Below are 17,270 nucleotides of genomic sequence, written 5' to 3' on the forward strand. Positions count from 1 at the left end.
TTTCAAATTAATATCTCAAACAGTTCAGTCAAAAAGTGGACTGGTACTAAAAACTTAACCAAGATTCTAAGTCGATAAAAGGCCTTAATTTTTAAAACAAATCCTTGACAGAGTTACCTTCTCTTGCGTACAGATGGGGGTAATGATGTGAAATAGCATTAAAAGTTTCAAAGCAATATCTCAAAGGGTTAAGGCAATAAGTGGATTTTACCCATATTCAATGTATTTTCTAAGTCAAAAGGGGCATAATTCTGTCAAAAACCTTGACAGAGTTATGTCCTCTTGTCTGTTGATGAAGGTCGTGATGGTAAACAAGTATGGTCAGTTTCAAAGCAATACCTCCAATGGTTTTGAAATAAAGTGAGGTGGTACAAAAAACTTAACCAAGCTCAATACACTTTCTAAGTCAAAAAAGGGCCATAATTCTGTCAAAAACCTTGACAGAGTTATGTACTCTTGTCTGTAGATGGAGGTTATGATGGTGAACAAGTATGGTAAGTTTCAAAGCCATACTTGTAATACTTCTGAAATAAAGTGGGGTGGTACGAAAAACTTAACCAAGGTGTGACGCCAACGCCGACGCTAACGCCGACGCCGACGCCGACGCCGACGCCGGGGCGAGTAGGATAGCTCCCCTTTTCATAGAAAAGTCGAGCTAAAAATCATATTATGATCGCCATAGACTCGCATATTATAATTCTACTTAACTCATTCAATAAATTCAGTATTAAACTTACACTCATTCAATATCCACTATCTCTCAAAAGCATATGAGCCGCGTCATGACAAAACCAACGGATGCCCAGGCTGGTCTTGATCCATGCTGGTCGCAAACGCATTACGTTGGTTTTGTTGTTGCGCGGCTCAAATTATTCCCTAGCATTGCTGTTTTCTTCACATGATCTTCACATGATTTGGGTTTGACCTTTTTTCACAGGAAAAATTGTACACATTTCTGAGACTTTATGTGCCTTTAAAGCTTATGTATAAACAATATTTAGTAGTGTATAAGATATCTAGCATGATGGGTTATACAATAAAAAACATTTAGCATGCTAGGTTATATAAACGAAAAAAATTGCACAGTAAATTATATAGGCAAAAACAATTAGCATGATAGCATAACTATGAACACAAAAATGTAGCATGGTAAATTATGGACAAAAACATTTAGCACAGTAAATTATGTAAACAAAAACATTTACATTAATTTCATATTTCCTTTTTTTGGAAAGAATTGAAACACTAGGTATAAATATGCAATAAATTTGGCACATATTTTCACTGCTATTAATGAAGCAGAACTATTTTATCTATTATAAAATACAGTTCTATATAATGATATCAAAGTTTCACATCAAATACTGAATAAAATAAAACAAGAGGGCCATGATGGCCCTGAAGTCGCTCACCTGTATATAGCTCCCCCACCAACACCCCCCCCCCCCGGCAGGGCCAATTTTAACCCAAGGGCTTTTATTTGAACAAACTTGGTAGACACCCATAAGAAGATGTTTCATGCTAAACATCTAAGCTCTAGCTCATTGGGTTTCTTAAAAGCAGATTTTTTAAGTTTTTACTATACACATATAGTTAATAAATGACACCCCTGGGGCGGGGCCAGTTTTTACCCCAGGGCTTTCATTTGAACAAACTTTGTAGACACTTACTAGAAGATGTTTCATGCTTAATATCTAAACTCTAGCTATTTGGGTTTTTTCAAAGAAGATTTTTAAGTTTTTGCTATACACATATAAGGAAAATCAATGACCCCCTGGGCGGGGCCAATTTTGACCCCAGGGCTTTTATTTGAACAAACTTGGTAGACACTCACTAGAAGATGTTTCATGCCAAATATCTAAGCTCTAGCTCTTACGGTTTTTTAAAAGAAGATATTTAAAGTTTTTTTCTTTCGGTTGCCATGGCAACCAGAGTTCTGCATGGAATTAAATTCTTTGAACAATTTTTAAAGGTGACCACCAAAGGAACATTCCTGTGAAGTTTGGATGAAATTGGCTTAATGGTTTATGAGGAGATGTCATTTAAAGTAAAAGTTTACGGACGGACGGACGACGGACGGCCGGACGCCGGACGAAAAGCGATCACAAAAGCTCACCCACAGGTGAGCTAAAAAGTCCCTACCTGACATGTCATTTTTTAACAGATATAAATAAAATATGATTAGACAATAATCAAAATTCAAACTTATACAATTTTCTTCTATAAACTTGAAGTTAAAAAATCAAAATGCAAGCAGAGTTACAATTTTTCCCAGGTGACAATCTAAGACATTGTAAAAAAAACTTTAAACCAGTCACAAAAGCTTTAAACCAGTAACGAAAACTTTAAACCAGTCATAAAAACTTTAAACCAGTCACAAAAGCTTTAAACCAGTAACAACTAGAAATGTGTCCATAGGACACGGGTGCCCCCACCGCGCCACTGTTCTGTCAACCTTTTTACTAAGTCAACGGAAATAACTCTACAAATACTGGATAAATCCACAAGCGAAACCCCAGGTGCACAACTACACATGCTGATCAACATTCCTGTAAAGTTTCATGACTCTAGGTCAAATACTTTTTGAGTTACATGCGACACAAGTTGAAAATTGCAAAATTTTACTAAGTCAAGGGCAATAACTCTAAAAATACTAAAAATATCCAGACTACAATATCCAGGTGCACAACTACACATGCTGATCAACATTTCTGTAAAGTTTCATGACTCTAGGTCAAATACTGTTTGAGTTACATGCGACACAAGTTGAAAATTGCAAAATTTTACTAAGTCAAGGGCAATAACTCTGAAAATACTAAAAATATCCAGACAAAAATACCCAGGTGCAGAGCTACACATGCTGATCAAATATTCCTGTAATGTTTCATGAATCTAGGTCAAATACTTTTTAAGTTACATGCCGCACAAGTTGAAAATTACAAAATTTTACTAAGTCAAGGGCAATAACTCTAAAAATATCCAGACGAAAATACCCAGGTGCACAATTACACATGCTGATCAACATTCCTGTAAAGTTTCATGACTCTATGTCAAATACTTTTTGAGTTACATGTGACACAAAAGTGAACGGACGGACGGAAGGACGGACGTCCGTCCGGCCGAAATGCAACAAGGGGCCATTTCTTTTGTTATTTTCTATTGTTTAATAGAGGGCCAATGGCCCCTTACTCTATTGTTACGGAATGAATTCTATTGTTCTCCTTTGTTCTGTTAACAGTTAGATGGCCCCCTATCCCTATTTGGTAGTGCGGACAGACGGACGGACGGACGGACAAGGTTAAATCTAAATGCCCACCACTAAAGTGGGGGCACAAAAACTTTAAACCAGTTACAAAAACTTTAATACCGTCACAAAAACTTTAAACCAGTAACAAGAGTAAGTGATGGAAGAACAAAATTAATCTTGGTAGTTAAACATACAACTTAATTAAAGAATTACTATGACCATGTATATAAACTTTCAATCTATTTCTTGATCTCAAATTAATTAAAAACAAGCAATTGTTGTGCTCATACCTGATCCCCTAAAATCAGCTACCAATATCTACTGTAACATTATTCTAAAATCTGTATTATGCTTGCAAAAAAAAGTCATTTAGTGTTAAATCCAGGAAGCTAGAAATAGTTTAACATTTTCTTCTAATAGTAACTTTAATACACCTCTTTTAGGACTATGCCCTCTTACTATATAATATTACAATTCTTACAATATCCACATTACACAACCAAAATTACAAAATTACATGTATATAGCAGCAGTATTTTACTAAAAAGTTTATCAAAACAAATCAAAGTATAAATATAATCCATTTTGATCAAGTCAAATTCATTGTAATCCTTTTTATCAAAGTGACATTCATTGTAATCCATTTTGATCAAAGTGACATTCAATGTAACCCATTTTGATCAAAAAGACATTCATTGTAATCCTTTTTATCAAAGTGACATTCAATGTAATGCATTTTGATCAAAGTGACATTCAATGTAATCCATTTTGATCAAAAAGACATTCATTGTAATCCTTTTTATCAAAATGACATTCAATGTAATCCATTTTGATCAAAGTGACATTCAATGTAACCCATTTTGATCAAAAAGACATTCATTGTAATCCTTTTTATCAAAGTGACATTCAATGTAATCCATTTTGATCAGAGTGACATACAATGTAATCCATTTTGATCCAAGTGACATTCTCAATCAACTTTTCCTAATCGGTGCAAATTTTCCTAAAGGGTCTTCAATGAAGTATTTGTTCCAGATTTCAGAATGCTGTGACACTCGTCCCCATGGTTTAAACTGACCATTCCAATGTAATAGTTTGGCTTGACTCAGAAAACTTGATGTATAACTAGTTCCTTTAGTCCACCCTTAAAATAAAGAGAAACAAAATAAAATTATTCTTAGATTTCCATTCTATCAATATAGGTTCATTTACATTATTGTATAAATGGAGGCCAATAAACAAATGGTCAAAAGAAGATTATATTTATATACAGTACATTAAAATACATAGTACAATTATAAATGGTAAATAGAGCCTAATAAACATACAGTAAACATTGGCCTGTTGACAAACAATACATACAGAGCAGTTATGTTTTGTTTTTACGTTTGGTTTAGTCACACCAACATTTTAAAGCTCACGACAATTGAATTCTTAAGTTTTACTGATGGGAGAAGACCTCAGCCGCCCCTTCTCACATTATGTCTGGCATATGTGGGCTGCTGAGTTGAGCAACTGATGTTCCCTAAGCTAGCTGGATAGCTTCCATGTATGAAAAAAAACCAAAGTCCCTGGCAAGATTCAAACCCACAGCTGAGAGTGGCACGACAAGTCAACAGTCTTTACCAACAGGCCATTGAAGTCCAACATATATGGCAGCAAACATATGGTAAATATAGGCCAGTAAACAAAGAGTAAACATAAGTTTTAATACAGTTTTGATTGTGTTTTTACCTACCTAGATAGCGGACATGCCAGATTGGGTCCATACTTGTGTATTTATTGTGAAAGACAAGCATCATAGGTGGTTGTGATCCCCCTCCCCCTCTTTCACTGCCATATACCTCCTCCCTAAAAGTAATATACATATATCTATATACAAGATGATAGGTTATCTTAGTTTATTTATTACTGACTCTGCTATACTAACCTTTATGTTGCATGTATACAAGTTAAAAAATGAATAAAAAAATAATAAGAACATGATGTTATTGGTTTATATAGAATTTATTTTAGTTTGAAGGTGTAGAAAGCTATAATCTTATAAATACACATTCAAATCTGTTCCTGAAACCAGCCAGTATTGAGCAATGAGTGTGAAGTTTCCTTGTCTCAAGTAAACAATGACTTGACCATGACAGGGTTGAATCCATACGACTAGCAATTATTAGATTACTAGTCCGACATGTTAACCACTCGGCCATGCTGCCACATGATGTTATTGACAATACACCTTCAAATAATGAAATAGTATGATAAAAATATTAACATCTTTGTCTGCCCACCTATAACAATATGGAGAACACTGGCTATATAATCCAGGTCCGGCATGGGCATTCAATCTGACAAGGCTGTGACTTATCACTTTCTGTTCCATCAGGTTATAGGTTACAGATGTTAAACAATAAATCTGTTCATAAATAAATTATAAAATTTACTTTGTATTCAAAGTGAGCCAGTATTCAAGTTTTTGTGTGATATTGTGTTTTCTCCATATATCTATATCAGTGACATATACCCCTGTATTGAAGGAGCAAGCTGTTGGATTTATGTCTAACATCTGTACATGTTTTGTTCTTTAAAGTTCTATATTTAGGTCCGCATAAACATTCTTGTAAACATGAGAGTAGTTCATACAGAGTTCTGAATAGAACATTTGGCAAGACATAGATGATGAAACCTAGTGTTTATAAGAACAAACTTAATATTTTTGTTTGACGTCCAGTGACAATGTACTTTCGATGTAGAAAAATATTACATACATTTTTTGCCGCTTTAGTTCTTACATTTGTCAAATGAAGTAACAGTAAGCAACTATTGAGTTATTATAAAACAGACTGTACTAAAGAATTCCTAAAAATAACTTTGCTATTTCTTCTTAAAAAAGCTTTCATGTAAAATTTAATACATGTATCTAAACCTGAGCTCCAATCATACAGGTGTGATGAATGATGTCACATTCGAAGCACAATGTATATATAAATTAATTTTTTCCTTAATTTTATATCATGTCTGAAACAAAATATAATTTATTTCATTTTAAAAAAAAAAAAGATTTTAATTCTTTTCAGAAAGAAAATATAACAGTGTTTATCTTTTAAAAAAAATCTAAAAGTGATTAGTATTCTCAACCTTCATCAAGGTAACTCTCTTGGCAGATCCAGTAGCAATCCTCCGGCAAAGGCTGCCCCCAGTGGTCGGTTGGCTTCAGCTTCACATTGAACAGTTCATACAAATCTCCTGTAGAATAATTTTGTAATAATTTTTGTTATTCATATTTTTTTAACAATGTTTTAATGATAATTCGAAATTGATATAATTAGTGAAACATCCGATGAAAAAAAATTGCAGAGTATCAGCATTTGTGTAACACAAACAAGTTTAAAGAACTACATCAATTATCAATGTGTTAGATAAAATTCCTTCATTAACAAAAACCAACTTCAGTCCCGGATGTGATTGATATCCACACAGCGATGAATTATAGCAACTTGTTAAAAGCTTGGGACCATAACCTCTGGGCCATGAAGGCACTGCTTCACAAACATAACTTACAGACATACGGGGTGTGGGTTTAAAATCCAAATAAAATGCATATTTGTTAATCCCAGCTTGTGTCTTATCGTATATATTAAAAAAAACTTAATATAAGCCGTTTTGAAAAAAGAAATCATATTTGAATGTCTAAAATAATGCTTGTATTATTAAAGATGTTGAAATATGGAAATTTTTTCATGACGGCTTATATTAAGTTCATTTAAGATTTGAAAGGCATTTTGAGCTCCACACCCCAACTTAGAAGACTTACAATAATCATTGAGAAAAGTAAAATGTATAAACTTAAATAAAGATAATACTGAGAAAATGTACATTAAAAAATGATTTATCAATTTATAAACTGACAGACTCACCCTGTACTATACAATCATCATCGATAAAAATAATTCTTCCACTGAGATCTGGAAATAACTGAGGTATGTAGTATCTGGCGTAATTCAACTGAAAAAATATATAATTGAGCCGCGTCACGACAAAAACAACATAGTGAGTTTGTGACCAGATAGATCCAGACCAGCCCTGCGCACCGCGCCAGTCTGATAGGATCCATGGCTGTTGCCTTATAAGTTTTTCTAACTTGTAATAGGGTTTGGTAAGCGAACAGCATGGATCCTGATCAGACTTGCGGGGATGAGTTAAAGGCTTTCTTGGATCCCATCTGGTCGCCAAAACCCTTATGTTTGGGTTTTGTCATGACACGGCCTCCATTCTAATAAGATACTGAATATATCATAGAAAATTTAAATCCAACACAGCATGTTACAATAATCTTTAATTTTTATTTATTTGTAACATATTTTTTCCACAACTTGTCTTGAATACCCATTATAATTTTGGGTGTATGTAGAAGTTTATAGAATGTTGTCACATATTAGAATTCATTTTAAATTCACAATGAAGGAAGATTTTAAGTGAATATAAGTAAAAAGTTCAAAAATGACAAACAGAATTCTTTTTTACCACATTACTTGGGGTAATTAAAACATTTTAACAAAGGGAAAAAAAAAAAAAAACAAGAAAAGGGAAAAAATCACTTAATCCAAACATTTGTTACAAAGGGGGAAAAAAATCACTAATTAAACATTTGTACAAAAAGGGAAAAAAAATTCAAAAAAAAAAAAAAAAATAAAATTAAAAACATTTGTACAAAAGGGAAAAAAAAAAAAAAAAAATCACTAATTGACATTTGTACAAAGGAGGGAAAAATCACTTTATTAAACATTTGTACAAGCGGAAAAAAATCATGATTAAACATTTTGTCAAAGGTGGAAAAAAATCCTGTTTTGCAAAAAAGACAAGCAATTTCTGATAACTTATTGATAAAGTACGCTATTCATTTTTTGGGCCTTTAATAATAAACTTATACAAGAAAAAAAATAAGGTCTTTTAGGATAAACTTTACTCTTAGTTTTTTTTAAAATGTTGCGTTTAAATGGCCTTTAGTGTAATTTAAAAAAAAACGTTATTTGAAATTCCCCTCTGAAGTAAATTTTTTTTTTTGTTGAAAACAAAAGAATTTTTAGAGGGTTTTTTTTTAAAATTGGAAAATTATGAAAGAAAGGACATTTTAAAACATTTCCCGAATTTTTCGAAAAAGGTACATAATAACATTCACAACAGTGGGAATGTTTTAAAAAAAAACAAATTAAACAACCAGTTCCCAAAAAAGCCGTCTAGTAAATGGCCAAAAAAAATTTTATTATCATTGGGGATATTTGGGGGTTCCTTTAACTTTTAAATAAAAATCGTTGTAAAATTTTCCCCTTTTTAATTTGGGTTTTACGACATCTTTTTGCGGCAGTTTTGAAAGCAATGGCCCGCTCTTAACCCCATAATTTTACCTTTTTTTATTTTTAAAATTGCTGTCATTTTAAAGTCATTTTTAAAAACTGGGGAAACAAAATCATTAAAAATAAAATCAACGTTACTTTATTCTTCCCCGGTTTTTTTAAAAAAAAATCCAAAACGTTGAGGGAAAATAAACAAAACAGTTTAAAAGTTTTACCACTGCATACCCCAACAGATGGAAAGAATATGACCCCAAAAGGGTTTTTTGTCCGATAAAGTTTTTTTTTTTTTAAATGTTTAAAGTGATAAAAGACCCCATGGGAACTTGCACAGCTTGTCTTGTATAGGAATCCTATATGGAGGATATCTTAAAGATATCTTGAAACTAAATTTTACTTAATGATATAATTTGATAATTTATCATTTTATTTATAACATTATTATAAAATACCTGAGAGTATCTTAAAATGGAAACCTTTTGAGATTGTATTTCAAGATTGTTTAATAGGTAAATTAAAAACGAAAAGTTTGCATTGATACTTGTTTATGACAGCTGATTTTAAAACCATACTACACTCACCTCATACATGCTTATTCATTTGTGATGATCCTCACTTGTTTGTTGTTCTTTTTATAAAAGTAATCGTTTTCAAATTCCGAAATGAACTGTTTCGATACGAAACTTTGACAATTCCATTTTAATTTTGTTTTACATAATACACCTCTAAATCGGCAATTATTTAAATGAAACGTGTCACTTTGTAAAGATGTAAATTAAGCACGCTTTCCGTAAAAAAACAGACCAGAATGACTATAAGAATAAAATTAATATTGAAAAGTTTAGCGTATCAACACGCTTAGGATTTTCAATTCGTTGTATTATCTTATCAAGGAAAATTGGAATAAGACAGATTATGTCTAAGGCACTGTCTCTCTTTAAACGTTTCAAGTAAAAGAAAATAAGAGCAAGCGGAAGAAGAATAGCATTAAAATAGAAAAACAATCCTTGGGATTCCAAGCATTATAGGATTCCTATACAAGACAAGCTGTGCAAGTATGCCATGTGTCTATATCACTTTCATCAGTTTAACATATCGGACAAAGATACCTTTGGTCATATTCATCATCTGTGTCGGTATGCAGTGGTAGACATTTCACTGATTTGTTTAGTTTCTCATACGCTTTGATGTTTTTGAGACCAGGGAAGAATAATAGTACGTTGATTTATATTTATGATTTGATTGCCCAGTTGTTAATGACATAAAATGACAGCAATATACAATAACAGTACAATATCGGTAGAGCTGCCATTGCATTCATACTGCCGCACAAAGATGTCTGTAAAACCCGAATTAAAGGGGTAATTTTACAACGATATTTACTTAAAGTTGAGGAACTCAATATGCAATGATAATAACAATTTTTTTTGCATTTACTAGACGGCTTTGTTGGAACTGGTTGTTTTAACTGGTTGTTTAAACATTGCACTGTTGTGTAACTGTTATTATGTACCTTTTCGAATATCCGGAATAGTATTAATGTCCATCGTCATAATGTCAATTTACAAAAAAAACTCTCAAAATGCTCTGATTTCAACAAAAAAATAATACTTCAGACGGAATTCAAATAACGTATTTTTTTAATTACACTCAAGGCACATTTAACGCAACAGTTAACAAAACTATAGAGTAAAGATTATCCTAAAGACTATTTTTCTTGTATAAGTTATTATAAGGCAAAAATGAATAGCGTACTTTATCAATAAGTTATCAGAAAGTTGCTTGTCTTTTTGCAAATTTATATACTTGTGTTCTTACCATAGCCGAGCCCTCTTTTATATCAATGAATGTGTATATGTGTTTAACTAATTTTGGTCATTCATACTTCTTCTGGCAACTACAAAATGCATTTTCGATTGGTATTTGATTACCATTTGCATATTTTAAGGAAAAATAAAGCTTGAAAAAAAATCGTAAACACATTGAAAATTCTATCCTGTGAGTTAGGCGTCGATATGTTTTGCTTATGCATAACATACGTGCCCGTTCGTGAGCCTGTCAGGTTTTTTTTTAATTTAGATGAACATTGACTGACTGGAACCCATGCTATGAAAATACATAATAATGAGCACAGCAAACACTAGGTAGAAGAAAGGAAGAATGGCATTCAATGAACGCAGTCGCTTTTAAACTTCCACAATACAGAACCACAAACATTGAACTAAGTTAGGAGAGCACGCAAGAATGAGAATTTGCTTCAGCTCTTAATCTTTCTCTCTAAGAACTTTATTTTATTTAAAAAATGTTCAGTGAAGAGTAAAATAAAATAAAATATGTTAACTTATTCCTGTTTGATATTTTGTTTTATCAATACCATGCAAAACACAAATGAATAATTCAAAATATACAGATTTTTTTTTATAACATGCATATATATAACACAGAATGTATAAAAAAAACTACGTATATTAAAATGTTTATGTATTTGAACAAATCACATTGAATAGAAATATAACAACTAAAATACGAGTGTTAGAAGGAATATAACTTGATGATAAACTACAACCAATATATAAACAAAATAAAAATGAATTACAATAAGATAATTAAAAAAAGTATCTTGATGATGTTTAACTTGAGACATCACGAGCTAAAATATATACAGCGAGTAATCCATTTTGTAAGTTTTACGTTATGTGAGTTATCCGTTGTAATAAAATCCATAATAGCCATGCAAAAATTAGATCAATGTATTTCAACAATGATTCTTCAAATAGTTATTTTAACACTAAACTATAATATGGTATTGTTAGTAAAGTAGTTCCGTTTACAATTATATATTTTCATTCCGTTGGGTCATTTTTTATTTTTGCGATTCAAAATAAATTCACATGCATTACATTATATGTCTATTACACACGTTCTTAGAATTTGTTTGTTGCATAGTTTGAGTTTGTGAAATATATCTCTATTTATAAGCAAATATACAGAAGAAACAGTCATGTAGTGTACTTTAAGTATTGGTTTTGCATACATTTCTATAAAAAAAAACAACACATGGTTTACACTAGGAGCTGTCGTGTGACGTGTGTTTGTATTTCTATATACATAAATTATTTACACCGAAGCCAGTCATGTAGCGTAGTTTGGTATGTGCAATTCATCTCTGTATACAAATACTTCGGAAACAGTTATGTAGCGTTGTTTGATAAAATATGATATATATCTCTAACTGGGCAGATATACACCGGACAAATTTATGTAGCGAAATTTGAGTAAATGTTATATATCTCTTAACCAGAAACAATCATGTTGCGTAGTTTAAGTACATGTTATATGTCTCTAAATGGGCAGATATATATCTGAAACAATCATGTTGCGAAGTTTGAGTATGTGTTATATATCTCTAAATAGGCAGATACACACCGGAAACAGAACTTCAGTTGCTCCTGAAATAGAAATGTGACATCAGTGGCATACATGTATAAAACAATGAAACTGTTGCACTCAAGAAAGGTTTGCTTCCCCGCAAGTAAGTAACAACAAATATAATTTGCAAATTCCATGCAAGTGATGTCTTTTTCATCGTTTTTAAAATATGTTTCGGATAAAATACACTTTTCATTTAATCGCGTATCTGAAATGTGCATGTCGTATTTTCGATTAATCCTATAGCTGTTTATTCGATCAAAGATCTGTTTTTAGAAAATAGTCAAAGGAAAGACGCCCCATACATGCTCACCATTGAAATAATATATCAAAAAATTCCTCATTTATTGATCCAATTAGCATAAATATATTGTTTATTGAATTCATTTCAGAATTGTCATTTAGAGTAAATATAGTTCTAAGAAACAAAACAATCTTACCACCCCTGTTATAGCTTGTCGGCGGTGTGTCCTAATTTTTCTAATCATATTGACCACACTGACTTGTCGCTCAGCCTCTAACTTCTCAAGGAGTGAATACAAGGTACAAAATAATCCAGATCTCTCATACCCAGTCCTTTATCATTTAAACAAATAATATTATTTATAATTGTTTATATAGCTTAATTATTTACTGCTTATAAAAAATATCATTTACCATTCTAATCTGGTATCCATTTACCTTTCAAGAATAATGATAATTTGTCCAGCAAGGTTGTGAATTTCAAACTTTATGATAGTAAAAGAACTGGCACGGCCAGTGTTGTTTTATTAGAAAAAGATAACAAATCGCTCAAAATACTGTGTGCATCTCATAATTTAACATTTTAAATCTCAGTCTGCCTACGAGGCAGACATCTAAAGTATGTTATCGTTTATATTGTTTTACTGATTCTTTAACTATAAAACACAAAAGTAAGAAGGTTTTACAGTATTTATATCATACTTTTTTTTTAAAAAAAGTTGCAATTTTAATAGCTGATAACCATTGAGTTTTTAAAACATTCAAATACTTTTTATTTAAACAGTTTTCATTTCATATTCCTGAAAATAGCGATTTCACCTGCAATGTTGAAATAACAATATAGGGAAAGTAAGGACAGAATTGTTTTTAACTTACAAGCAGTGAACAACTACATGTGTATTGTTATTTGACGTATGATTATTTACACGTTTTTCAACATCTTTGATAAAATGAACAAAATATTCAACAGTGTCAGGAACAGTGTTAGATTCCGCCCATTTCTTATATTGGAAATGATAAACTGTTTTCACTTCACTCTGCAAAAAATGACAAGCAAACTAGATAAAGGTTAAGAAATAATATATCCCAAACAGTGATTTTATCGCTCAATAACATCACTATTTGGAGTTAGGTTTTGGATTTCTAGTTTCTGGTTTGACGAAGTCATTGAAGAATCAAGTGATCATCTAGATATTTTTAGATTTCACAAGTGGCTACTCTGGTCAGTTTTGCTATCTATTTATTTAATTATAATTACCTAGGTAATAATTAAAAATATTATCTATTTATTGAACCAAGTGTGAAACCACTTCTCGTCATTTCTTTGATCAAAATTGTTCATAAATTGTATCTTTGAACGACGTCAACTTCCTTGTTATACTTCATAGAGTTTCACAACTTGTTTCCTTTCTTAGCAGGGGCCGTTATATGGGCTGCTTCCCCCCAAAAAAATTCTTTGAAATCATGCAGCCCCCCCCCCCTCCCAAAAACAGTTTTTTCTTCCCCGTTTACAAATATTTTGTTTTATTTTCCCAAAAATTAAGGACAACCTGTGCTTCCCCAACCTGTAAAACAAGCCGAGTTTGTATATTTTTGCATAAAATATGACTTGTGCACACTATAAGAAAAATGTTAAAATCTTCGCCAGACAAAATCACATGAAACAATTCTTTATAATCCCTATGTACCTGATTTGTATGTGTTATGGTCAGTTTTTTTTACAACAAAAAATGCGTTTAGTTTCACATCGCGAGCTTTTTTTTTTCTAAAGTTTTTTCACACATTATGTTTTTGTTGCAGCTGGGAATATTGTCCATCTTCTAATTTTAATAAATGTAAATAAATTTTATTTATATTAGCTGGTCAAAAAACAAAATGACCACAAAAAAAACGAATATAAAATCTTAATAGAAAAATAATAAAATTTTTTTGAAATTTATCAAACATTTGAAAAAAAAAAAAATAAAAATACTTTTAAATCGAATTAGAAAAACACTTTCTTTTTGAAAAATGTAAAATGGGGGCAAATTTCTCAAAAAAAATATAAAATGATATAAGTGAATAAGTGACACAATATACGCACTTCTGTAAATTTATAGTATTTTTTAGGTTAACTTTTAATAAAATTTCTCTTTGTGATTAAATAAATTTTTTTTTTTAAAAACTGAATATATTTTTAATATACATGTATCAAGAGCTATTTTTTATTTTTTGCTTTTAAGAAAAAATACTAAAGTTCATAAATTAACTTATATACATCGCCCCGTTTTAAAAGGGGGCCCATACTACGCATCGCAGTTCTTTTTTATACATACAAAACAAATCTTTTAATTTTCCCGCGAGTGGAGGGGCCGCCCCCAAAAACCAAATTTTTGTCTTGAAACTCTGAAAACATACAAATTTTCAAATTTACGTTTTACAATTTTAATATTTTTTCAACATTTCCCAAAACGCAAGTTTTCTTTTTAAATTTTTCAGTTTTGGTTTTTTTAAAAATCTACCTTTTTATCCTTAAAAAACAAAATACTTTTTAAAACAATTCACCTTTTTAAAAAAAAGAATTACTATTTCGTGACAACTCAAATTTTTTAAATATAAAAAATTTAATCGTTGATTTTTTCTCACCTAAAAACGCATTATTCAGGGTTTTAACGACCTTGCCCAAAAAAAACCACGCCATTGGCTTAAAAATAATAACAAAGATTTTTAAAAATATAAAAAGTTTTTTTTTTTCTTTTTGTTCATTATCAAATTTTAAAACAAAACAAACAAAAACTTTTATATTTATTTTTTTACTATTAAATGTTTTGTATGGGGTTTTGGTTTGTTGTTTTATCAATACAAAACTTAAAAAGAATTGGCGACTCTTCAGAAAAAAAAAATATTTTTAACGTTCAAAACCGAAACAGGGGGGTAATTTTTGCTACAGTAAATTTCCGTTCTGGTAGTAAAATTTTTAATTTTAGCTAATCTAATTTAGGGGTTTTTTTTTACTTTTTTTTCTTTTTTTTTTTTTTTTTTCGCGTTTTATGCCAGTTTTGTTTATATTCCAAATCAAGCACCATCGTCACACATTTATTATCTTAAACGATTTACTGACACATGTTAAAAGTTAATAAATACAAACCAAACCATCTAAGTTGTTTTCTGTTTACACCATGTATCTTTGCATTTTTTTTACAATTTTAAACTGTTGAAAAGTTATGTCAGAAAAGATTCTGGGCAACTCAGAAGTATATAAGTTAAATTAATGTATTTTGTGCTTTGAAATCTGTACACAATTAACGGAAAAGACACAAAATATGTACCAGGAATCTCAGAATGTCTTCTATTTTTGTTGTTATGGCGTTTTCTTTTTTTCTTCACGATCATCTAAATCATCCTGACATTCTGTGTCTAACCTCTCGCTGCAGAATCTACAAGATTGTCAAATTAAAAGCTGTACTTATTACCATTCTACAGTTAATTTCATAAACATTGACCGCTTATAAGAGTTAGTAAAATACCGAAAGCAGAGCGACGGGTTTTTAAGGTTTCCTGTGCTCCTCAGAAGTATGTCTTTGTTGTTTCATACTGTTTTGGTGACACTTTTGTGTCCCTTGTTGTTTTCTCGTCCACGGTTAGTATCTTTCCCTTTGCCCCTAGTTTTCTTTCTTTATTTACCCGTCCTTCTCTGGTCTCCTGTCCCCTTCCCCTGTGCCCTTTGACTTTATTGGCCTATTATTTGTTTTCTTTGATTCCTTATCAGTTACTAATTTTTTCTTCTTATGTATGTTTTTTGTGATTAACCTGCCAATGGTCTTCCTTGTGCCCTGTCCTGTTTTTGGTTGGGATCCTTGCCACTGGCTCTTGTTGCTGGATCGTGTGGGGGCTGCGTTCATTGAACGCCGCATTTCCTTGTTGATCTTGTTTATCATATTTTAAAGCTTTAGAGATTTCTTTCTGATAGGCTGTGCACGGTCAAACTTTTTTTATATGAACGCATTCTTATTTGACTTATAAGTACGTCAAAGACTAAGTACATTTAGATATCTCGTGGCAGAAACCAAACACAAAATAATATTTATAGACTTCTTACGTTGAAATTAATTTCCCGACAATGATATGTAAATAATGTTAATAAATGTTCTTGCCTGATACATATCTGTGAACTTTTGTTCATCTGCTTCATACACTATTGCCTGAATTGCCTCTGCAGTAAGAGTTTCACAATCAAATGTAAGTGAATGTACAAGAGCTTTGTGGAGAAACATGTACTGCTCCTGTAAATCAAGTAATATGTTTCTTTACTTTATATTAGTATATAAATCAATGAAGTGAATCATAATGCACACACCCTAAGCTGAATACATACAACATATACGTGGTATCAAAAATAAAACTTTATTAAAAACGATAATATAAAACTGTCTGCAAACTGATAAAAGATAAAACTGACAATGGCCCATAAATACACATTGAATCAAAATATTAACATCTCTACATATCCACTCCAGCACCTACTTGAAAGTAAAACGTAGTTCATACTTTTGACATTTTAATTTTGACACACATATTTACAACCATAAGCCTTCAATGTTGTTGTCTACTATGAATTATTTTAAGCAACTTTTCAGACACACGTACAATAAGGCTATGTATACTTACACCCTGTTTGTACCATGTTCACCCTTTGCTCCTCGCATTTTGTTGAACGCCAATTAAACACATCAAACAGAGCCTAAAACCCTTGCCTTCCTCCGTTAGGTATGTCTTAGAGCAATGTATGTGCCGGTCCTCCCTACACCAGCACTTTGATAATATGTTTGAAACAACATTATTTAAAAACATCAAATACATTGCTTTGATAGATTTACAGGAAAACCCAAAATGAAATATTTCTTCTTATATGAAGCGATGTAACCGGATACACAAAGAAACATTGGAAATTCAACAAGTTAAATGTCATTCAGTTTATTTATAAGCAAAATTCAGATCTTTTAATAACTTATTTTAAATAAAAAAAC

At 31.3% G+C, this 17,270-nt stretch overlaps 1 protein-coding gene and 1 long non-coding RNA gene across 2 annotated transcripts; both read right to left on the bottom strand.

Annotated features, from left to right (window-relative positions):
- Positions 1-4,195: 4,195 nt before the first annotated feature.
- LOC132714680 (glycosyltransferase 8 domain-containing protein 1-like) lies at positions 4,196-9,182 on the bottom strand. Its single transcript, XM_060697590.1, is given in 7 exon segments — positions 4,196-4,391; positions 4,986-5,098; positions 5,686-5,858; positions 6,380-6,412; positions 6,414-6,487; positions 7,159-7,246; positions 9,174-9,182. Coding segments are annotated over 7 exon segments (660 nt in total). The 3' UTR covers positions 4,196-4,221.
- A 1,188-nt stretch (positions 9,183-10,370) lies between these two features.
- Positions 10,371-13,401, bottom strand: LOC132714681 (uncharacterized). Its single transcript, XR_009623594.1, has 3 exons — positions 13,141-13,401; positions 12,462-12,597; positions 10,371-12,041 (listed from the first exon to the last, which is right to left on the bottom strand). It is a non-coding gene; the product is annotated as an uncharacterized LOC132714681 (long non-coding RNA).
- Between the last annotated feature and the right edge of the window lie 3,869 nt (positions 13,402-17,270).

The sequence above is a fragment of the Ruditapes philippinarum genome, unplaced genomic scaffold (assembly GCF_026571515.1).
Source record: "Ruditapes philippinarum isolate M1 unplaced genomic scaffold, ASM2657151v2 ctg15423_1_1_1_1, whole genome shotgun sequence".
NCBI classification, from domain to species: domain Eukaryota; kingdom Metazoa; phylum Mollusca; class Bivalvia; order Venerida; family Veneridae; genus Ruditapes; species Ruditapes philippinarum.